The sequence below is a fragment of the Anastrepha obliqua genome, chromosome 2 (genome assembly GCF_027943255.1).
Source record: "Anastrepha obliqua isolate idAnaObli1 chromosome 2, idAnaObli1_1.0, whole genome shotgun sequence".
Lineage (NCBI taxonomy): Eukaryota > Metazoa > Arthropoda > Insecta > Diptera > Tephritidae > Anastrepha > Anastrepha obliqua.
The window spans coordinates 115755266-115780753 of NC_072893.1; the positions used below are offsets into that span (position 1 = coordinate 115755266).

Below are 25488 nucleotides of genomic sequence, written 5' to 3' on the forward strand. Positions count from 1 at the left end.
AATAAAAGATAACTATTAAGAATCTTAGTCTGGATTTTCAAATAAACCACGCAGCTAGCAAAATCGTATCGTGCAATTGTATTCTGTATGCAAGTTTTCGATGTGAATGTAAGAGAATCATAGCTCCAAAGAAAAATTACTGGCGTCAGCAAGCGTCGTTCCAGTGCATACATCTTCAGGGTTTTCACCATCCATGATTTGTTAGTTTTAACTACACACCACGAATAAAGGCAATACTTTATTATGGCCGTAAGCCACTTTTATTTTCGCAATCACATTTAATTCTCTCGACATCGATTAAACTGTTTCCTCTGTAGAAAATTCTTTAGGCGATTGCAAATATTAATGGCATGCCATTGGAAGCGCTTAATATTGTCTATCACATATGCGGAAGTTTATTATATTTGCTTATTCCAACAGCTGAACCTATTCCAAATTAAAAAGTATGTTAATTAATATTAAGTAAATAAACAAAATCAGCTGTTTTCTACTAACAGGCTGCCATTACTTCGAAAATTCGATCAGAATTTAATCTTTTCTTTGGATACCCCTGGACATGCCAGCAACAAAAGTAGTTCACAATAAATATTTGTTTATTTCTGCTGGGGGGAGATTCCATAGCATAATTTTAAACAGGGTCGTCCCAGTAATGTAAACCTTTTCATCTTAGAAAATCTTTTAGCTTACGTTTGAGGAAATAGAAGCTTTATAAATCGCGTATTTATAATTATTTAATAAATTTTGAGTTATTACTCATAGGTTAAGGTAATAGCATACGCCGATAACTTGGTCCTAATGGTATCGGGACCGTTTCCCTCAGTCATGGCTGAGATTTTGGAAAGGTCACTGGATGTACTCAGTCGCTGGGATGCCACTTGCGTCCTCCGAGTCAACTCTGACAAAACGGAACTGGTGCTATTTACCAGAATATATAAACCTCCACCCTTTCGACTTCCTAAATTAAACAACCACGTTCTCCTGCTTTCAGCGGAAGTTAGGTATCTTGGAGTGATACTTGATACACATTGAAAATAGGGTAAAGAAGGCGAGCATTGCTTTCTACTCCTGCAAATCTATATTCGGTAAAAAATGGGGACTCAAGCCACAGGTCGTGCTGTGGATGTACAACGCAGGGGTTTTGCAAATTTAACGTACTATATGGATGCCTGGTTTGGTGGGAAGCTTTTCAGAAGGGCTATAATATTACTAAACTGGGGAGGGCGCAAAGGACTGCATGCATTGGCATCACCGGACTATGTACAGCTTGCCCCAGTGCTGCCCTAAATGTCGTTTTGCATTTGCTTCCCATCTACCATTACGTTATTTCCATCGCAGCTCAAAGTGCAATCAGGTTAAAGGAGGTCCGCCTCTGGAGGCAATCTCTGAAGGAACATGGTAGCATTTTCGGGCAGTTTACATCGTATTTTTTCGAACTTCAAATAGATCTCTCTATCCGCAAACTAGAGTTTGAGGGTCGTGCTAGGGCAGGATTGGATGGAGGGGAAAATCTGCACCGAAGCTTGCACCTCTGTTGTTGTTGTTTTTGTACCAGCAGAAACATTCCCCATACTTACATACGGTGAATGCTGCTGGAGTGACAGTCCTTGGCCGGATATAAATCCGGGTCGTTTCGGTAACGTAGAACCGACTGTCGTGGAAACGCTTGAAGAAGCATGACATTTACTGTTGTGTCGATATTTTCTCCTAGGACCTTGAAAATTTATGGTGGGGTCACGCAAACTTCTCTTGCACCTCTGTCTTCACTGACGGTTCCAAGATGGAATCGGGAGTCGGAGCAGGGGTTTTCTCTAAATCAACCAATTTATCTATCTTCTTTAAACTGCCGAATACTGCTAGTATTTCACAGGCAGAAGTCTTCGCGATCTTGCAGGCATACAAAATGCCTAGGGAACGCGAGAGCGAGGGAGATATTAACATTTTCTCCGATAGTCAAGCCGCGATCAAGGCACTGACAACGCCATGGTGCAGAAGGAAACTATAATAGTAAACTCCTGTTAGGAGGAGATCAAATCTCTTGGGTGTGCAGGTAACATTTCTCTGATCTGGGTTCCAGGACATACGACTATAGAGGGAAATGAAATTGGTGATGAGCTTACCAGGAAGGGCACTGAATCGGCCACAGAGGCCTCCTACCCGGTCATCGACATCCCCCTGACAGTTGTTAAAGGGGAACTATACAAATTATTTTTCAGGAAAGCGCAGAAAAGATGGAGCTCTATTTCTTCATGTGCTATTTCGAAGACCCTTTGGCTTCATTCCAATATACGAAGAACTCTGAAAGTCCTCTGTACTCCTCGCTATTCAATTTCCAAACTCGTAGCTGTGTTTACTGGCCACTGGACGATCGGCACTCACGCGAAAAAGCTAGGGTTACCATTTAACCCCTATTGCAGAAGCTGTGGGGACCTTTCAAAGAAGGAGACTTGAGCACTTTTCTGTAGATGGCTGGGTTTGGCAGCTAGACGATTAAGGTCACTGGGTGGTTATTTTTTGCACAAACTTAAATCCCATCAATCTTCTCCATTATATCAACAGCTCTGGCTGGCTTTAGATATGTGCTCGTTGGAGGTCTCATAATGGTATTAAAACGGCACTTTAGTGCTACTTGAGGAGTGCTAAACTGGGACTTCCACCATTTCACCTACCTACCTACTACTCATAAGCACACTCTGCACATTTTTTTGCGAAGGCTGTAACAGTTCAGACAGATACACGGAAATATAAAGAAGCAGTTTTCTTTGTTGCGTTGCTGCTGTTGTAACAATATATGATACCATTTGAATGGGCAATCCTTGGGCAAATATAAATACAGGTCTTTCCAAAGCAATTAACCGATTGTCTTAGCCGCTTTTAACTTGAACAATGAGCCTATTTACTTACGAGTACTTACCTTGCCGTGCTGTAATGGTGCTTTCCTTAAGCTGGAATCAAAAAATGTTCTTAAATCCCTTACTAGAGATTCTTTTAAAACGTACTAAAAATACTTAATAGTAACATTTGCTGCTTCTCATTTCATTAACATTCTCTGCTGAAATCAACTTTCGTAGCATATTCAGCTATAAAATTCGTTAGCTGCTAGAAGCAGCAGTGCGGCAAAACGTACATGGCTCCACCCTTATTACATACGCTCGAAGTAACGACATTCATTTTGTATAACAGTTATGTGCTGTTTGAAATTTTATTATTTTTATTTTTTTTTTGCTTGAGGGGGGACGACGGCCAAGCAATAAAATTGATATTAAAAATATTTTTTTAACCATTGTTGTTGGGATTTGACATACAAGAATTCGAATAGGAACTCATAACAATAGAGATGAACGACGAGACTCACTTGCTGTCTGACACAAGAGCATTGTGTGGTCCAACAAAAACAAACTAATGACGAGTAGCTAACTACACAATCGCATGTGTGACGACGACCGATAATGTGAAAGATGCAATATGAGTGTAGTGGGGTGAAATACCCATACAGGGCACTGTACTACCCATGCATGTGTTCTACGTACATACATACATTTGTAGGTGTTTGTATATAGTATGCGATTGTACATTCTTGACGTTATTAGAGAAAACAAAATAAAATAATAACAACAATTTGCAGGGAATAAAAAGTAAAAGTAAGCATATTGCGAACTGAACTCGCCTTCAGTTATGGCTGTATATACACACTTGCATATGCATGTATAAATGTATGTACATACCCGTAAAGGCCATACATTAATGTTTATTCTTAAAATTGATAAACAGTATTTGGTTTGTTAGTAGGGCATCCAATGTTGGGAGACAAGATTCCAAATCACAACTCCCCCGTGCCTTTTACGACCGTCAGCCCATTATTCATATGTACATGTACCTATATGTGCACATGTGTATGTATGTATACGTAACTTATTTGCAAATGAATGCTAATTTTCCTCTATTAAGATGGAACTTGACATGTTTGTGGTACAGTGTGTTAACATAATAATGTTATGTTAAATTACAAGAAATGTTAATTACTTTGATTTGAATTTGATTATAATGTAGCTCAATCAAGTGAAAATGCTAGGGATTACGATTAATATAGAAAGTGAATGTTTGGCAAGTAAACTTAAAAAAATGGTGTTGCACGATTACTTTATTTTAATTTTCTCACGCACAAATTTCGAATTTATTTTTATTAATTTTTATGTAACATTGAGAATACCACTAAATGCAATTAAATTGCATAAAATGTTCCTTTTTCGGGATTGACATTAGAAGCACCGAAATTTCGGGACTTATAAACCCATATATACATATGTACATATATGCAATATATACAGCAGTTGTCAGCTAATTAGAAACGCTCCCTTTTGATACACGCTTGATGAGCATAATATTAAACTGTTTAAATTTACCGTTATTTTTTCTCTTAAAATCATTTGCATTGCTTTTGTTACTCTATTTACTACCCAATGCGCCTCGTTTTGTAGTTGTGAAATTGAAGTACCGTTAATATTATCCAACGCAGTGCATGGGTTACTTAGTTCAAGGTAAATAAACTGAGACGAGTAATTAGAAACAGTTGTTCAATGGAAGCATATTCGGCAAGTTGTGTTATTTTAATAGTAATATAATCGACTTTTTGGTATGTATATATTTTAAATTGGTTGTTTAAAAGCAACTAAAATATTCGTCTTCAAGATGTGTAATGGGAAAAAGCAGCAGCTGTACACCTACCCTGCGGAGCTCCATTTTTGACCTTCGTAAAGCTGGAAAGTCGTACAGTGAAATTTCTAAGCAAGTCAAATGCTCAAAAAAAATGGTGTTTAATGCCTTAAAGCATATCCAACTTTTTAAGACTGTTGACAATGTTCCACGTAAGAAGAGGCCCCGGAAAACTTCAGCAGAAATTGACCGCAAGATAGCAATCATCTCCAAAAGAGACCCAAAAAAGACGTCCACTGACATCTAACGGGAAATTCAGGATCAATATAATTTCGAAATATCCAAGAGGACAATTGCTCGGCGTCTGGGCGAATCTGGACTACATGGCAGAGCAGCACGCAAGAAGCCCCTTCTAACCAAGATACAAAGGAGACGGCGAGTAGTCTTTGCGAGATCCCATTGGTCATGGACTCCAAATCAATGGAAATATATCGTTTGGAGCGATGAAACCAAGATAAATCGCATAGGCCCAGATGGTAGAAGGTATGTTCGACGGCCAATCAACCAAGAATTCAATCCTCGCTACGTTTCACGGGTAGTGAAGCATTGTGGAGGATCAATCATGGTGTGGGGATGTTTCTGGTGGAATGGTGTTGGCCCAAACCATAGGATTGATGGAATTTTAAATAAGGAGAAATACGTCGATATACTAAAAAATGTAATGTTGCCGTGGGTTGAGGAAAATTTGCCTGTTATATGGAAGTTTCAACGGGATATGATGCAAAGCACACGGCAAAGTTGACGAAACAGTTTTTCGACGAAAATTCCATCAATGTTTTGGAATGGCCATCATCCAGTCCGGACTTAAACCCAATAGAGCATCTCTGGGGTGACGTTAAAAAAGCCATGAGTGCCAAAAATATCCCAAATATGGATGTCCTTTTTGCCGAAGTAAAAACGGCATGGCAAGCAATACCTGTGGTGCGCTGTCAGAATCTCATTACATCAATGCGCAATCGATGTGAGGCAGTGTTGAAGCAAAAGGGTTATGGAACCAAATACTAACATAATCTTTATGTAGATCTGATAATACATTACTGTTTCTAATTAGTTGCCTATCCAAATCGTGCATTTTACATGCTTTAAAAAAATATATATATTTAATAAAGAATTGCGATTAAATTGTTTTCCACTAGTTTTTAAGTTTATCATATGTTTAAATAAAATTGGCAAAAAGTTATGAAAATACGTGTTTAAAAGGAAAATGGGAAATTTATTTTGAAATAAGTGTCGTTTCTAATTAGCTGTCAACAGCTGTATACATATGTAATTGTTAAAAATTATTTGCCTTATGAACAGACCTATTGACTATTGGCTTGGCTAATTAAGAAAGACTACAATGTACGTGAATTGAGGTTATGTTAAAATGCAGGTCCAGTCTGCCAAATAAATAATATATAATAATACAGTAAATTTTGATTTTGAAATAAAGAATAAAGACCACAAATTGTTTATTAATTTTTTTATTTGCAATTTCTTTAAGTGTCGGCTTCGATTCTTCATAGACATAAAATGAGTAAAAATATTAGAAAGTTTTAATATGATACATCCAAAACTTGTCATCTATTTTGCCTTGGCTACAGCAGTCCTATATTCTTCTAATTCAATGCCGTCCCAGTTAAATGGTTTTGTAAAAAACCTGTCAATAAACAAAAATGTGTTAGAGATTAGATAGAAATGAATAGCTTAAATATTAAGGGCTTCAGATCACTCTTTAATTGTTCCCACAACAGTCGATTCTTCGTAACCGGAATGACCCGGATTTATATCCGGCCAAGGACTGTCACTTCAGCAGCATTCCCCGTATATATATGGAGAATGTTTATGCTGCTACAACAACAACATCACTCTTTAATATACGTTCAACTTTTCCAGGCATCTATGCCAATGGTTTAAAAGTAGAGTAAAAGATGCAGATCGGCGGCCACCGTAGCCGAATGGGTTGGTGCGTGACTGACATACGGAAGTGCACAGGTGCGAATTTACGGGCATAAAATATCAAATTATAGAATAGTATTTTCTAATAGCGGGCGTCCTTTTAAAAAAATGGCAGATCTCCGAGTGTATTTTCGCCATGAAAATGCTCCTCATAAAAAATCATCTGCCGCTCGCAGTCGGCTTCAAACTGTAGGTCCCTCCAATTGTGGAATGACATCCAGACGCATACCGCAAATAGAAAGAGAAGCTCGACCAAATACCCAATTAGGTATAAGCACCAATAATGCACATACATATGTATGTACATATATGAAGGATTCAAAGTGAGGTTAACTACCTGTATTACGAGGAAATATACTCATTCCGAAAAATTTCTTCCAAACTGTTGAAGCAAAGCATGCAAATATTATACAATCTAAATTTTTCAAGATCACTTCGAGAGCAGCAACCGATTGTGCGCGAATTTTAAGTCAGCTCATCTGCGGCCCCCGTAGCCGAATGGTTGGTGCGTAACTACCATTCGGAACTCAGAGAGAAGGTAGGTTCGAATCTCGGTGAAATACCAAAATGAAGACAAAGTTTTTTCTACTAGCGGCCGCCGCTGGGCAGGAAATGGCAAACCTCCGAGTGTATTTCTGCCATGAAAAAGCTCCTCATAAAAAAATATCTGCCGTTCGGAGTCGGCTCGAAACTGTAGGTCCCTCCATTTGTGAGACAACATCAAGACGCATGCTACAAATAGGAGGAGGAGCTCGGCCAAACACCCAAAAAGGCTGTACGCGCCAATTATATATCTATATACATCTCGGAATAAACAACGTTTGCAGTACGGGTGTCAGGTAAGAGCGCAACCGGTGTACTAGCACAGGCTCCTAGACACCTTTAGGTTATATTCACTTACGTTTTTCGCAAAAGTTTCAACATTTCCTGCTCCTTCTTGGTAAGTCCATTATAGTACGCGGCCAGGTTAATATCCAACAGCTTCTGAGTTTCCATGCCAACTACGAAGGTGCTCGCCTCATCCAATTGCATGAATTGGTACATAGCCAACTTGCCAAGCTCAATATTCGCCTCCTTACAAATATTCGCTGCCTTTCGGCATAATGCCTTTAGCTCTTCGCATGCAGGATGCCACGGCTGTGGGCCGTTGTTGGTCAGCAGGCCTAGTGCATGTGCAGACGCACACACAATGCCTATATTATGCTCTTGAAAGAAGTTCACATATGATCTTAGCGAATCGTCGAGTAGGGTGTGGCGAGAATATGAGAGTATTACCTGTGAATATCGAAGATTATTTATTTAACCAATTTTAATCTGCTCATAATCTACTTACATCAATACGGCCGGGTGCACGTTCTATGCATTCCTTTAGCACTGCCAGTGTGTAGCCTGTTACGCCGATGAACTTCGCTTTACCTTCTTTAACAATTTTCTCCAGTTCGGGAAGGCATTCATTCAGAACAATGTCGAGATTTTTAGCAAAGTCGATGTCATGAATCTGAAAGTGAAAGCAGGCAGATAGCGATAGGAGTAACAGCGTTAATAGTAGCTAACTATAAGGATGTGAAATTTTAGCTAGATCAGTCTAGCTTCTGAGGTAGTTGATCAGAAGCTTTCTTTCTTCACGGATTCAAAATAATGAATGGCGCACACCGATGTGAACAAGATAACTCTGACCCTTTATGGCTTAAGTACTAGGCCAGTAGTCTTCCAAATAAACGGCTGTTCTTGCAATATTTAAGGCAGTAATATGGATAATTGAGTCTTCTATGACAGCCCAGCTGCATTTAAAACTGTGGAGACCGCACCAAACATCTTTTAGGAATGCAAGTTGAGTCCGAAATATAGAATAAGCTTGTCGAATTGCGAATGATCCGATGATTAGCGTACTGAGTAGCTCGCGTGATCAAAGCTTATTTTGGATATCAAACATTAACGTTATAAAAACTAAGGCCTTATTTAACACAAGAGAAATTTTTCATAAAGTCAAAAAATAATTATAAACAAATTTCTATCACTGCTAATGTTGAAATGCCTGAGTGGATTCCTTATTGCCCGGATTTCACTTCCATTCGACGAAGTAATGCCGTCATCTTCCGTCTTATCAGATTCAAAGTAATATTCTTCAGAACTGTTACTATCTAAAGTAGCATCTTTAGATCACTTAGCCTTCGTGCGTAGGATAAAATATATAAAATGCTTGCTGGTTCCTCTGGCAGTGACACTGAGAGACTGAATCGAAGCACTGAAATTCGTTCTGACTCTACCGTCATCTCACAATGTAAGTTTACATTATAAGGAAGATAAAACTTTAACGGCATTGACCCCTTATGTCTTAGAATGTAAACGTGACTCTTTTACTATACCTATGTGTATCTTATCGCTCAGAACGACAGACGTTGCGAGCTTTGCAGCTACGAACTAATTTAGCCGGCTGTATGCCGACACGCGTTCGGAACTGTAAAATGGCTTGGGCGGCTATATGCCGACACTTGTCTCCAAAGGGTTAAATAATAGAATAGGGGTTTTTAATGGTCGGCTCCCGGCATTGCGAAATCTCTTAATACATTCCTACTATGAAAAAGCATCTCCCATGCGGAGGTGGCATACAACTGTAGTAGAGCTTTTAACTTGTGGGGCGATGCCAAGACGCAAACTAGGACAATACCAAAACGGAAACTCAGCAAAACACTTAATAAACGATGTATAGTATGCTACGTTCGAGCGAAAATGATACCGGCACAAGTGATACTATAGGCGCAGGTTTAGCGATTCCTTATGAAGGCTGTTTGTTAGTGATACCCTGGCACAAATACATACATAGGTTCTGAATATCGTATCAGGTTAAGCTCCTACCTATCCAGAATTGGTTCTGACATACTCAACGTATGCCCGTCATGTGGAGGTTTCCCTCAATACGCTAAACACCTCCCCACATGCCCACTTAAACCAACGCATGTAATACCTCTCTATTTGGTCCCACCCTATCGAAACAGCCTGTTTCTTGATCCTACCGTTAGATAATACCCAAGAGAGAGAGAGAGAATAAAAAAGGAGATGGCGACATTCCAAAACCTCCCATGCTGCTCTCAACGAATTCGACTGATTAGTTAAGGTAATAACATGACATGGACATTTGTGTTGGAAAGTGCTCTGTAAGGACTCTAATGACAGTAGGTATATATATCTTTCCGTTTTAGGGACGTTTTCGGCCAACTACGAACGGCAAATGATTTTTTGTGAGAAGCTTTTTAATGAAAGAAATGCTATCGGAGGTTTGGAATTGCCTGCCGAAGGGCGGCCGCTATTAGAAGTAACTTTTGCTATCAGAGAAATCTGCAAATCTCTCTTCATAGATGAAGCAGTTGTTTATACAAGACAGTGATCTCCGAATTATAATACAAGGTGAAGTCCAAAATAAACAAGTCTGACGTGTGACGTGACGACAATGTTTTTGATGGCGCCATCTTTTTAATAAGTTAGTGCGTGGGAAGTTACATCCCTAGTTGGTTCAGTGGAAGCGAAGCTATTGCGTCTAAAGTGTCAGTATGTTTGTGCCATCGGTACAAAAATGAGTTTCGAACAAAGAGCTAATATCAGTTTTATTTTAAAATTGATAAAACGTTTACCGAAACATTTTAATTGATCAGAAAAGTTTATGACGATGATTGTCTATCTCATGCCAGAGTTCATGAGTGGTTTACACGTTTCAGAGACGGTTGTGTGGGCATTAATGACAATGAACCTAATACGGGCTGCCAAAGTCAGTAATCACCGAAAACTCCATCGAAATTGTTCGTAATTATTCTCCAAAACATCGATTTGTCGCATTTTAACTGGTCATTTGGTCTTACGAAAGTCTGTGTACGTTTCATTCCGCACAAGTTGACTGGGGACCAAAAATTGCTCAGAATTCAAAATTCGAAAGACCTCATTAAAAAGCGAGAAAAGACGACCACATCCTTTACAACATTGTAACTGGTGATGAAGCGTGATGTTTCCAACATGAACCTGAAACTAAGCGTTAAAGTGCTGAATGGAAGACCCTAGAAGAGCCACCACCCAAAAAATCGCATCTGGAGAAATCAAAAATCAAGTCGATGCTCATTTGGTTTTTCCGATTCCAAGGGAATTGTCCACAAGGAGTTCGTACCAACGGGCCAAACCGTCATTGCACTATTCTACCTTGGCGTTTTGAAGCGTTTGTTGCATCGCATTCGTGGAGGAACTGGCACTTATTGCATGATAATGCACCATCTCATCGATCAACTCTGGTGACTGACTTTTTGACTGGAAATCGCATTTTCACCATCAATCACTTATCGTATTCGCCTGATATGGCTTCCTATGACTTCTACCTATTCGGAAAATTGCATTTGGACGTGAAAATAAAACGTTTAGCGTCCGTAGAGCTGATCCAAAGGCTCGTCTACCGACATCCTTCATTGTCCTTCATTCCGATCAATCAAACACTCCGGCCAAACACACTTTCGAAAAGCTTTTAGATCGCGCAAAACAGTGTATCGAGGCCATTTGAATAAATAAACTGGAAGTTATCAGAACGAAGGTCCTGTAGTTCCTATTTTAGCTCAGTTTTGTTTATTTTGGACTTCCCCTTGTAGATCCTTTTATTCTGTTCTTCAGATTACTTGCTGACATTAGTACAGTGCGGCAGATTACGCGCTCTTAATTTTTTTCTAAAAAACTACTCACCTGTATTACATCCACGTAATCGAGTCCGAGCAATTTCAAGCTCTTCTCAACACTTTCTCTAGTCCGTTTGGCAGAGAAATCAAATCGATTTACCAAATCTTTTTCATAACGTGCCACTTTTGTGGCTATATAGTACGCTTTCCTTGGCACGTCTTTCAATGCCATACCCAACACTTCCTCGGCGCGACCTTGGCCATAATAAGGTGCAGTATCGATATAATTAATGCCGGACTTAATAGCTTTTTGTATGGTTTTGATGGCCTCGTCCAAATCGAGATCACTGGCGTGAAATGAAAATAAAGCAATTAAATAAAAAATAATGTTTTAAGAACAAAAAAAAAATTTAAAAACTATATATATTTAATGTTGTTTATATTCCCGCGGCTGTTAAGAGACTTTATCAGCAGCCGGTATCTCTCACTACAAAAGGTGATTGATTAGCAAACTCACCCATATAAATCGCTTAAAGTCGCTGTGCCTAATGCCACTTTTGACACCTGCAACCCGGTGCAACCGAGCAGGCGATATTCCATACGTTTGCAAAGTTCCGCATCGTGAATGCCCTTGACGAAGGTGGCTGGTAGCGAGGACATTATGGTGACTTACAATAATTATTTATTATAATTTTTTTTTTCCTAAAGTATTCGCAAATCAAGGAAATTGTGTTCAATTAGATAAGGTCAATTGATTGAAGAAGTCTGACTACTCGTCTTGAATGGCGATGTTGGACTGGTGTTTTATATTGCAATTCTGTAAATTAATTGAATGCTGTCAGGAAAATCGCATGCATTTGATTGTTCGAGACGAACTGAAGTACATACATATATGTATGTTTGTATGTTAAGTGAACACCTGCAGGGTAGAGTATCAAGTGTAGTTATCAGAATTTTCTATCACGTACTTACCTACCTAAATATACTTACTTATATATGTATAAGATCATTTAAATTTCCTTGTGAAATTCGTAAAAATACGAACAATATACCCTACAAACAATTTTCCGAATAATAAAATATATTTTTTTTTTCTATTGTAAATGAAGCTATTTTTTAGTTAGCATACAAAACCAGAGTCAAGAAAGTTTTTGTCTAACAAAAAATATATGAATTCACTTCGTAATTGGTCACCCTCGCAATAATGCGACTTTGAAATAAAACATAGTAAATTTTTTTTTATAATAATAGCATTACCCAGTGGGCTTCGCACCACCATACATAAAATGTTTTTATATCGCAAGAAGTTTTTCATATTAAGTTTTCTTTATAGAACTCGTAAAATGTTTAAACAGTTGAATTAGTTGATTTTTTTCATTCAACATACTTTCTAAATATGTCACAATAGCCTTTTCTGTACTTTTTTAAAATTTGATTGTGGTGGTCACCTATATATGTACAGGTAAGGTGAAAGAGCCGATAAAAACTTGTAATTAAACTTTGATTCTTTAATTTCCATTTCAATTTTTTACGCTAAATAAATTATGCTAAAATAAATAAAGTTAAAAATGTTTTTCCAGTTCCTCCTGGAGCATTCAATTTTTTATTATATTTTGCCACTTTGAACAATTTCACCAATTCATTGTGTTGATGGAACATTGTTTGCAATTCATTCACGATTGATCTTCTCGTATTCGTCGAAATTGCACAGCGCTGATCTAATTCACGATTTTCATCACCAATAAAATATATTTGCAAAAATTGATAGGTATATTTGACCTTGAATCTGTAAAGTTCGAGTAATATATGTAGATAACGGATCGGAATTTTTAAAAACATCGAACGCACAAATTAAATATGATATTGTTTATTCCAAACGAAGTAATAACCTTAAACGTCGGCATAAATCCATCTCATATAATATTTGTAGCTCCAAAAGATGTCATTTGAAGGCATGAATTGTATTTCTTAATGTTTAAGAGAAAATGCTTCGACATTGGTGAATTGCCAAAAACCAATGAATGCAAAGGTTCTGGCGGAAGTTCTAGCACCGACAATTTGACTTTCCCACCAGCACAGCACATACCAGGCGTTTCGTTTCTGAATTAAATTGCTTTGCAATGTATACATTCTATATTCATTTGGCCAATGTAGGCATGCATGCTGTAATCAATGGTGGCATCGTAACTGAAAGCCGCGCGTTCCATTTGACGTACATATATCATAAACGGACGTACGCCCACGACGGTTTCTTGGTGCTTCACTATTAACCAACTGATTTCTCCGTCTGTGTCGTTGTGTTTCCACTTCATTTCGTCGAACACGATCTTCTTTACTTTGTGATCTTCGATTTAACGCTGTAGCATTTGATTGACGTGAACGTCTGCCAATGTTTGCTCGTCTTGCACGTGGCATTCTTTCAGTACAGTATATTACTAATTGAATGTAAAAGTAAAACATTGAAAATTATTTCAAGTCTTTTTGGACGAAAATATATGTATAAAAATAAATTTAATTCAAAGTTCAATGTGTGTACGTGGTTAAAAAAAACACATGGTCAACACTTACCAAAAGTATGTCTGTTCGCAATGAGAGCACGATATAAAAAGAACTTCAAAGCACATAAGAGAGCTGTCAACTGAATTCCAACGACAGCAAATTAATATCTGTGGTCATAAGCAATAATCGCCTAAGTCGTTAACTTTGCTTCCGAGATAAATAGCTTTTTATATTCAGAAGCGTTTCTGAGAAATGTAGAAAGAAGCTTTAAAAAACTGTAAATACATAATTATTGATCATTTCAAGCACAATGCTCAGTTAAACAATTAATATATAATGAAACTTGCCTTTGTTTAGGAGATATTTAATAAAAAGAAATAAAAGTGTTTATTGCAAACATAACATATGATATAAGAATGACTATGTCGACTAAGGCTTTTATTGTAAAAGAATTGGTTCCTGTTTGTGTGGCACATATTGAGTTAAGGAACTATTGCATATATAAATTTATCAAGATAAAGAGTTAGTCCATTTCACTAATACGAGTTTATTTAAAAAAAAAGGAATTTTACAAATTCATTATTTTAAACTAAATGACATTTTCCGAAAACTTATTTTTGTAATATTTATATGTAATATTTATTTAAAAGTATAAGTATAATATATCAGTCGAAGTTATTCCGTTTCTGATTCACCTTCTACTAAATCTGGATGTACATCAGTTGAGTTATCTGTTCATCATCATCTAAATTGCTACTATTTCCATTATTAGTAGAAGTTGAGTCCTCATAGTCGGAATCTAGGACTGAGTCATCACTGTCATTCTCACTGCATAGTGGAGTATTAGAAACATTTGTTAATAAATCAGCCCCACTGCCCTCAAAAAACGACATACTTCGTTTTCCATTTCATTAATTTTAAATATTTTTATTAATTGCTTTATTATATTTTTTTAGTTCAGAAAATATTCAATTTTACCGAAACTTTTTTTTCTGACCTCTTATAACCTCTGCATTAACCACAGGAAATTGCTTAACTCAAATGATTTTAAAATGGCGATTTAGGCATACCAATCTAACTGCACTTTGAAAAAAGAATAAGAGCATATCTCATTCTCATTTGTCGCATATGAAGATATAGCTCTCTTAAAAACTCACAACAAAAATGCATTAACAACTTTTGAAGAGATAGTGCATGCTTATATATATATTTTCAATTTGTAATAAACACTCACCTTCACGTTGGCTCTTATGTCAGCTCTCTTGTGTATGACAAACTTAAAAAAAATGTAGGTGCCAAAACAACTTAAGTTATTATAGGCCATTTAAATATAACATTATTGTAATTGACCATCTTCTTAAGTGTACTTAGAGTCATATAGTAAATGCAATAGCGCTTCGTTGCGAGTTAGGCTAATATGTTTTTAATAATATTTACCCTAAAAAACTAGTTAGAGTGATAGGAACTTCGCGTAAATATACAGTTTTATTAGTTGAATATGCTAGTATACATAATTCATTTCTTTCTTAAGTCGACTTAGGCGATTATTGCTTATGACCACAGATATTAACATAATACACTTACAACCACAACAGTACAACAGAAACGCTCATAAGCGGCTGTGTATTTGTTGTTGTTTTTCCCATACAGGCATTTCGTATGAGAGGAAACCATTACTTACATAAAATGTCATAACTCAGGAACGGCTGCACCGATTTCAATTAAACTTCACACAAATCATCTCCTCAAAGATAGAAAAGAACTCTAAAAATTTTGTGTGAATCGGTTTGGCAGTTCTTGAGTTATAAAATTACCAAGGAAATGTAACTTCTTTTTATATAAGTTAGCGCATTGCACACTTGCAAAGCTAAAACAGAGATTTGATGATTCCCTTGAATCACTCCCACGCTACTGGCTGTTTGTAATTAGATCGCACAGCTTACTCCTACGCCTGCCCGTCTTTTGGATTTTGCAAATAAACAATCACTTCCACGTTACTGGCCGTTGGTAATTAGATCGCACAGCTTACTCCACAAATCTTACAGCGGTCAAGCTGATCATCAATTTACGTACGTGACTTTTGGCAGCTTGAGGAATGCAGCTGAGAATACATACAAACAAAGCTGCCGGCGCAACTACACCAACACAAACTCAATAGCTACACCGCAAGTAGGGATTTAGGGTAGATTGTAAGATTATAGTTTTTAGTTGAGATTGGAGTTTAATAAAGAACGGTTGAAAGTAGAAAAGTGGAGTTTTAATAAAGAACGGCAAGAAGCAGAAAAGTGGCGCCCAACTAGCAGGACAACCCAACTAGCAGGACAACCCAACTAGCAGGACAACCCAACTAGCAGGACAACCCAACTAGCAGGACAACTGAACCCAACTAGCAGAAATGATTGCAATACGTGAAATAATAATACTGTAAGTAATTGTTCGGTTTTGATCCAGTGCAATTAAAGAAAAATTATATAAAGTTTTTTGTAAAGCGAAATACCTTCGGCTCCTTCTTACCTTTTTTTTAAAAAAAAAAAGCAAAACAAAATTGATCCAGTGCAATTAAAGAAAAGTTATATAAAGTTTTTGTAAAGCGAAATACCTTCGGCTCTTTCTTACCTTTTTTTAAAAAAAAAAAAAAAAAGCAAAACAAAATTAACATGAGTGTAACTAGGGAGCAGGTAATAGAAATTTTAAGACAACAAAATGACCAAAACAAAAGAGAATGGAATGTCCAGTTAGATGAAGTAATGAAAACTCTTCGGCGCTTAGAGCCGCCATCCGCGGAGAGTTACAGTCCTGTGGAAATAAATCCAACTGTGGTCGGGGGCAACACAAATATGGATTTAATAAAATCTATACAAGAATTTAAGGGGGATACTGCTTCTTATCCGGCCTGGCGCTCCGCAGCAGAATTCGCCATTGGCTACTACAAAGAGGGTTCAGAGCAATATTATGTTGCCATGGGGATATTTAGAAACAAGATAGTAGGCCCCGCAAATGCAACGCTCGCTTCCTTCTCAACTGTTTTAAATTTTAAAGCTATAATAGCTAGATTGGACAAAGCATACGCGGACAAAAGACCGCTACATGTTTTGGAAACAGAGCTCAGCGTTCTGAGGCAGGGAAGTTTGTCAATCTGCCAATATTATGATACGGTAGACAAGCAATTAACACTCATAACAAATAAAAATATAATGACTCATTCAAACAATACGCAGCTTGCCGCCGCGCTCAATGATAGAGCTAGAGAAAACGCATTAAGAGTTTTTATTTCTGGCCTAAAGCGGCCGTTATGCGACATTCTATTTTCTGCCAATCCTAAAGATTTGCCTTCTGCACTGGCTACTGCCCAGGAGTTAGCGAACAACCGCATGCGTTATGATTTCGCCAGAACATTTGCGGTTAACAACGTAGCAACTACCACTAGCCCAAAATACCACAATAACTATCCTGGCAATCCCCAAATGCTCAAGGACACCCCTACTCCAATGGATGTAGACCGCGGATCCTCCGCATTCCGACGTACAAAACAGTCCAATCAGAGTTATAGAAAGGGAAATGCCGTGGGAGGGCACCCCAAATGGGATGCTAATCAATACGTGAATAAACGGGAGCACAGAAGGGGAGATTCAGTAAATTCACGGAAGCCGAAAGTGCAACGGACCAACCATTTGGAGACAACCCCAGAGGCGGATCCACAAAAGAAAATTACTGTGGACCGTGACAGTGATTCGGATGTCGAGATCGCTTCCAATTTCGCGATGGAAGACGAGGTTAATTTTTTAGTATAAGGTCGCTCCTACCTTACATTACCAAGAAGGCGTCGGAGGGGCAGGAGCTTAGGTTACTGATTGATACAGGAACTTCAAAAAACTATATCAAAAATTTGAGCTTCCTAAAGGGAATTATCCCTGTGGAGAGACAGTTTACGGTCAAAACTATAAACGGATGTAATCTCATAGAAAAAAAATGTAAGGTTTTCGTTTTGGGGAAAGTCTCAACTTTCTTCATTCTTCCTAATATAAAGGGCTTCGATGGTATAGTGGGATATGATTTCCTTAAGGAGATAGAATCTAAAATTGATACGACATCCGGATACTTATATTACGAGGGTGGTAAGGAAAAATTAAATAACGTCAAATGTGAGCAAGTTAACTCCATATATTTGGACAAGGACTCGGTCCCAGCTCTTGTGAAAAACGAGTTTGACTCTATGATTAAAAAGAATTTTAAGGCCTTTGCCGAACCTAACCGCGCTTTGCCATTTAATACTAAGGTCAAAGCTAAAATTCGTACCACTTCCTCGGAACCAATTTACACCCGATCTTATCCATACCCGGTTTCGGCGGCAGGATTCATTAATAAGGAAATAGAAATACTGTTGAAAGAAGGAATTATCCGAAAATCTAATTCGGCGTATAACTCTCCGGTCCATGTAGTGAATAAAAAAGGCCTGGATGAATATGGTAAACAAAAGCTCCGCATGGTAATCGACTTTCGAAAATTAAACGAAAAAAACGATTGCGGATAAATATCCTATACCAGATATTTCTACCATATTGGCAAACCTGGGCAGTTCCAGATTTTTTACTACTTTAGATCTAAAGTCTGGATTCCACCAGATAATCCTTGAGGAGAAGGACCGCGAAAAAACAGCCTTCAGCATTAACAATGGCAAATACGAATTTAATAGATTGCCATTCGGGTTAAAAAATGCGCCCAGTATCTTTCAACGGGCTATTGATGACGTCTTGAGAGACGACATTGGCCAAAGTTGCCAAGTTTATATGGATGATATAATCATCTTTTCAAGGGACGAAAAGTCTCATATTCAACATGTCGATAAGGTACTGGGGAAGTTGGAAAGGGCCGGTATGCGAGTTTCAGCAGAAAAGACTAAATTCTTTAAAGATAAGGTTGAGTTTCTTGGCTTTATTGTCTCTCGAAGGGGGATAAAAACATGTCCAAATAAGGTCAAGGACATAATCGACTATAGGAAGCCGGAAACACTTCGAGCATTACGCTCTTTCTTGGGTCTGTCAGGTTACTATAGAAGGTTTATAAGGGATTATGCGTCTATCGTCAAACCACTAACAAAGTATCTTCGGGGGGAGAATGGCCATGTGTCATCCCACAAGTCCAAACACACTAAAATAGTCCTTGATGACGAGGCCATTCAAGCATTTAAAAGGGTAAAAAGCATTTTGGCATCGGAAGATGTTTTGCTGTTTTATCCGGATTATGACAAAACATTCGAACTAACAACAGACGCTTCCTCTAGCGCTTTAGGCGCGGTCCTCTCCCAGAATGGTCGGCCCATTACAATGATTTCAAGAACATTATCAAAAACAGAGGAGAATTATGCAACCAACGAGCGTGAGCTCTTGGCTATAGTGTGGGCCCTTAAAAACCTTCGACATTACTTATACGGTATTAAAGACATCGTAATATTCACAGACCACCAACCTTTAACTTTCGCTATTTCGAACAAAAATCCTAATACAAAAATGAAGCGATGGCGTGCGTTCATAGAAGAATTTTCGCCTAAATTTGTTTATAAACCCGGCAGAGACAACGTCGTAGCAGACGCTCTGTCCCGTCAGTTTTTGAATAATATGACTGATACAGATGCTACAGCACATAGCGAGTCATCGCTCTCAAACACAATTAAAACTATCCAGTATCCAGTAAACCAATTCAAAAGACAATTCATTTTGACGAAGGGGGATCATTATCACCAAAGTACAAAAATAATTTTTCAGAAAAAAATTCGTTATACTATAAATTACGACACAATAGTAAATTTGTTGCATAATCTTAAGAAACTCGTAAACCCTAGCGTTACAAACGCTCTTTGTTGTGATCTTCCGACACTATCAGAGATCCAGGGACCTCTTGTCGAAGCATTCCCGGGGGTTAAATTTATTCATACAGAAAAATTTGTAATCGATCTAACGAATCCGAACGATCAACAGGAAGCAATAGCAACGGAGCATGCCCGTGCCCATCGATCTCTGTCCGAGAATTTTAAGCAAATTCTATCAGAATACTACTTTCCCGACATGAGGAAAATGCTCAGGTCAGCTGTATCAAATTGCAAGATCTGTCTGGAAAATAAATACCAAAGAAAACCACCAAATCCGGAAATTGGGAAAACTCCAATCCCAGAGCACCCAGGAGAAATACTCCACTTAGACATTTTAATTACTGGAAAGCAGCTATTCTTAACTGCTGTTGATAGGTTTTCAAAGTTTGCAATTGTTAAACCTGTTATTTCAAGATGTACCATTGATATAAAAGAAGCTTTATTAGAGGTATTAGGTATGTTCCAAAACACTAAAACAATTGTCACAGATAACGAAAGAGCGTTTACTTCAAATTTAATTAGAAACATGCTACGCGATCATTTCTCCATAGAACAGTTTTTCGTACCCACCTTACATAGCGAAAGCAACGGACAGGTCGAAAAGTTTCATTCAACCCTTTTGGAAATAGCCAGATGCGTGAAGGCACAGCAGCAGATAAGCGAGGTTAAAGATCTGATTTTGCTTGCTGCTTACAAGTACAACAGAACAATTCACTCGGTTGTAGATTCGAAACCAATCGAAATTTTGCAGAACTGCCCAGCGGAGAAATTTGGGGAAATTAGAGATAAATTAATAAGAGCCCAGAATTTAGTATTGAATAGATTGAATGAGAAAAGAATAACCAAAACATATCAGCCTGGTGAAAGGGTGTTTCTTCGACGAAATAAGCGATTGGGAAATAAATTTGAGAAGGTGTTCGTGGAAAAAATAGTAGAAAGAGATTTAGGTACAACAGTACAGATAGAAGGCAGAAAAATTCATAAAAGTAATTTACGATAAAATCAATTTCAGATTGCCGCTTGCCCTAGTCTTCGTCACTAGAGCCAATTTAATTGACTACACCTCCTCACAAGTTATCACCATCCCTCGGGGAAATGTGGCTATTTATAATGAATTCATTTACATCGTGCACGCCACCAACCTAACAGATTATCGCCAGATAGCTTACGAAAGCCGATGGTTCACATCAAAATCAAAAAATCAGGTAGTGAACGAAAATATTTTGAAACAACAAGGTGAGGAAATACTACACATAATTCGCACTTTGGAAATACCTAAGAGAATTGCAAGGTCAATAGATTTTCTGGGGTCCGCCCTGAAATTTATAGCCGGTACCCCGGACCACGAAGATTTTGAACTGCTCTTGACAAAGGAAAGCATGCTAATAGAAAACAACAATAGGCAGATTAGAATTAACTCCGATTTACAAAATAGAATTAACGAAATTACCAACCTAATCAATACACTTCGCGGAAATCAAACGGATTGGATATTAAAAGACGAGGAAACATTGCTCTGTGAAAATTTGGTAAGAAGAAATAACCATATAATCAGCCAACTAAACAGACTAGCACTCTCCATTGTGTTGGCAAAAAGTAATATCATAAATCCACTTATTTTGGATGACGAAGAGATGGATCAAGCGTTCAATTCCGAACAATTACCCTTTAGTTTAAGTAATTTACTTTTAGTATCTAAGGTAAAAATTTTGCAAAGTTCTGATGTTATTTACTATATTCTTAAGGTTCCTAAGGTTACAAATTTCTGTCAATTCCTAAAAATCTATCCTGTAGTCCATAATAATAGTATCGTAAAGCTAGAGACCACGCTTGCGGCAAAATGTAGCGATACGTTTCAACCACTCGAGAACTGCAATGACACTTTGGTAGCTAAAGTGTGCAAACCGGCTCACTCAGATTGCTTGGGTCAGATGCTAAATAATAACACAGCTAATTGTTCATCAGAATCGGCATATCACATACCATCAGTTCAAAAAATAGAAGAGGGCATCATTATTCTTAACAACGTGCAACCAACGACAATATTTGATCAACGAAAATTGGAAATAAGGGGAACGTATCTGCTTCTTTTTCGTGACTCTATCACCATAAATGATACAACTTACGTGGCAAAAAGAGAACCGACTTATATCCAACCACATCCTCCAAAAACCGTATCCATTAATTACTTGGAACACCATACGAGTTTGTCCCTACCATATTTGCACCAAATTTATATCGACAACATCTCTCGCATTCACGAATTGAAGGAGGGTATATCTGTTCATCGTAATTTGTTCTGGACAATTTTTTCTTTTCCTCCATTATTATTGATCGCAATAGCAATTTTTTTCATCCACCGCAGAAACAAATTAGCAAGTAATAAAGTAAAAACTCAGAGGGCAGTAGAGGAAATTTTGGCACGAGTCGAGGACGGCTCGTCTTAAGAGGGGGAGAAGTTAGCGCATTGCACACTTGCAAAGCTAAAACAGAGATTTGATGATTCCCTTGAATCACTCCCACGCTACTGGCTGTTTGTAATTAGATCGCACAGCTTACTCCTACGCCTGCCCGTCTTTTGGATTTTGCAAATAAACAATCACTTCCACGTTACTGGCCGTTGGTAATTAGATCGCACAGCTTACTCCACAAATCTTACAGCGGTCAAGCTGATCATCAATTTACGTACGTGACTTTTGGCAGCTTGAGGAATGCAGCTGAGAATACATACAAACAAAGCTGCCGGCGCAACTACACCAACACAAACTCAATAGCTACACCGCAAGTAGGGATTTAGGGTAGATTGTAAGATTATAGTTTTTAGTTGAGATTGGAGTTTAATAAAGAACGGTTGAAAGTAGAAAAGTGGAGTTTTAATAAAGAACGGCAAGAAGCAGAAAAGTTATATAAAATAAATATATAGATAACTCAAATGCATTTCCCTCATAAATAAGTCATTCTGATTTGTTACAGCCAAATTTATGAACAGAATAAATATTGTGAATCCCTTCTACTACTACTCATATAAATTTCTCTTGACTTAGAGTTTGGAAATAAAACTTCTGGAATGTTTTTTATTTATTTTTTTTAATATAAAAGTAGTCTGTCAGTCTTTTTTTATTTTTATTTTTTATTATTATTATTATTATTTTTTTTTTCAGAATCAGCCAGCCAGCCAGATGGTCTAAATACTTATTCTTTTTCTTAGCATCGCAGCCCTTGGTGAACCATTGCTTCATTCACAACCTTTCGCCACCCGTCTCTGTCTAAGCCTACTTCCTTCCACCACCGCACGTTCAGCTTTAATCACAGTTTCGTGTTTTGCTAAAAGTTCCAGCTCATAATTATATCTTATTCGATAAGTACCGTCTTATTGGTCCATAAGTTTTTCTTAATCTTTTTCTTTCAAAGACCATTAGCTGATTAATGTCAGTGGTTTTTAGCGTCCATAGCTCGCAACTATAGGTAAGCACAGGGCTGATCAAGGTTTCAGTAAGAGCGCTTCAACTTTTGAACTTTTTTAAATAAAACACAAACGGCTTGACTTTTTTAACTAATTTTTTGTTTATTATCGAGTTTGAACATATACATTTAAGTATGAAATTCGATTTCTTTTGCATGACCACCGCGTGCACGTTTTACGAAGTCCAATCGTTGAACCCAATTTTCGACCACTCTTTTGCATAAATCGGCCGAAATTCCAGCAATTTCGCGTTCAATATTGGCTCTGAGCTCACAAATCGTCGCCGGCTTGTTACTGTAGACCAATGACTTCACATAACCCCAAAACGGGACGGCTTGTTAAATGGACCGTAAAATGGCAATAATGCTCTTTAAGTAGCAGCAACAGAACGATTATTTTCATAAAAAATTTGCACGATTTGCAATCGTTGCTCAAGTGTGTAGCGTTCCATGATGAAATGTATACTAATGAAGTTTACAAATGACAAGCGAAAAATAAAAAATATTGCGTCGTTCGCCCTCCCTATCGGAAAAAAGTTGAAGCGCACCTATTAAAAAACTCTATATATCTATCCTTAACTTTTGGACGTGAGATAATAAATTTGACTCAAGCAGTTTCAAATTAGAGTAATAAGATTTATTTGTCCCTAAAACTCTGGCATTTATTGTCAATGAAATATCCTTATTGGCTGATATTTTGATACCCAAATAGGTAAATTCTTGCACATTCTTGAATGCATAGACTCAGATGAGCAGGTCGTCATGTCTGAAACCGGAGCTGGACCGGACTATAAACTTGGTTTTTTCTAGATTAATTCTTAGCCCGGTAGTTCGTACTTTTTTTCTAGTTTTTTAAACGCACGCTGATAAGTATACCGTCTGCATATGCATAAAGCTGGAATGGCTTGTTGTATAAAGTCCCATTTGGTCTAAATACTACAGCAATTAAAACAAAAATACAACGCAATATCAATCACTGCATTATTGTGACATTTTTATTTGATACAACTGTGCAAGTGCATATACATACATATGTACATATGTGTATGCATATGAATGTTTTAGAATTAAAATTTATTATTAGAGAGATAAGAATTGATCAAAAAAAGTATGCATATGTGTATGTAAGTTGTTCATAATAAATAATACATATGAACATACGTTGCGCAAATAAAGTATAATTAATATAATTTGTTGTTGTTGTTTAATCAATTAACAAACAAAATGTGAAATTATGTATTTTAATGGGCTTTTGTTAAGTATTTTAACAACAGGGGTACGGCTCACTTGAGAACCCCTTCATATTCATGCCTATTTTTACAGGATTTTATTCTCTTCGAAAATGAATAAAATATTTATTCATAAATTCATTCATACATTCACTTATCCTATTCACGCGCGGCCTGCCGCCTTTTATAGCTGCATATTGTTGGTGCAGCTGTGCAACAACAAAAGAACATGGCTGACAGAATTGTGTAGCGAGCGAGTGCATTTTTACATACATAATTTTCATTATTTCCAATTCCGTTGTTTTGAATTGTTTTGTTATACATCTCTTGCACTGCTCTCGGCATTCCTCAGTTTTTTTGTGCTAATTTTTAGGGCAATTATGTACATTTTTGCGTGTTGTATGTGTAACTCTACAGTCTCTGCAATATGCATTTATGTATATGTATTCACACAGTACCTGTAAATGCACATATAAAATATAATATATACGGAAAAATAATATGTGAGTGACACACTTCGTTCTATTTCGCTTCTTCCAGTTGAATTTCTTTACCAATTCCATATTTACATTTGCTTCCATTTTGACTATCCTAACCCCTGCATTTCTTCCAATTTACTGCCGACCTAAATGAACAGACTCGCTCACTCAACACTATCGCAATCGTAAGGAAATCGTATCAAACGAGCATGAACCGATTTTTCGATATGCAACTTTTCCCAGAAAAACACATTACCGATTCACAGGCGTCCAGCACACTATAGCAAGGTGTAATCGCCACTGTCAAACGACAGCTTAATAAATGTGTTTTGCGCTTTTGTTTGTTTTTTCTCTCTACCCACTTGCCCACCGGCAGTTAAACCCATATATGCACATATAAACAACCCACCTCGTTGTCTGGCAAAGTCCAATGCCCCAAACACACACCAACTACTTTGGGCATGCACTACTACAGTAATACACACCCATTTCTTTAGTTTTTACATACTCGTACAATGAGTATTTACTTTCCACATTCTCTGGTCTTGTTCACACACAATCGAGGCTAAATGCTCGCCACCCTACTGCATGCCGCATTGTTGGAAACGTCATTGTTTTTGCAAGCCAAATAAAGCTGTTCGTCAACTCTCGTCACTTGT

The 25488-nt window shown here is 37.5% G+C and overlaps 1 protein-coding gene and 1 pseudogene across 1 annotated transcript; both read right to left on the reverse strand.

Moving 5' to 3' along the window:
* Nucleotides 1–6157: 6157 nt before the first annotated feature.
* Nucleotides 6158–12098, reverse strand: LOC129238581 (uncharacterized). The gene is made up of 5 exons (XM_054873652.1): nt 11812–12098; nt 11362–11641; nt 7982–8146; nt 7550–7923; nt 6158–6349 (listed from the first exon to the last, which is right to left on the reverse strand). Exons 1-5 carry the CDS (start codon nt 11952–11954, stop codon nt 6274–6276), a joined length of 1038 nt encoding a protein of 345 aa, XP_054729627.1. The 5' UTR covers nt 11955–12098; the 3' UTR covers nt 6158–6273.
* A 1101-nt stretch (nt 12099–13199) lies between these two features.
* Nucleotides 13200–13709, reverse strand: LOC129238582 (uncharacterized; annotated as a pseudogene).
* Nucleotides 13710–25488: the final 11779 nt, after the last annotated feature.

Bases quoted from the DNA above. Each gene is read 5' to 3' on its own strand.
- LOC129238581 (XM_054873652.1), bottom strand. From the start codon at position 11,954: ATGTCCTCGCTACCAGCCACCTTCGTCAAGGGCATTCACGATGCGGAA. The intron at 11,642-11,811 runs GTGAGTTTGCTA...ATTTCACGCCAG, and splicing joins ACTTTAAGCGATTTATATGG to TGATCTCGATTTGGACGAGG. The intron at 6,350-7,549 runs GTAAGTGAATAT...GTTTATTGACAG, and splicing joins TTGAAACTTTTGCGAAAAAC to GTTTTTTACAAAACCATTTA.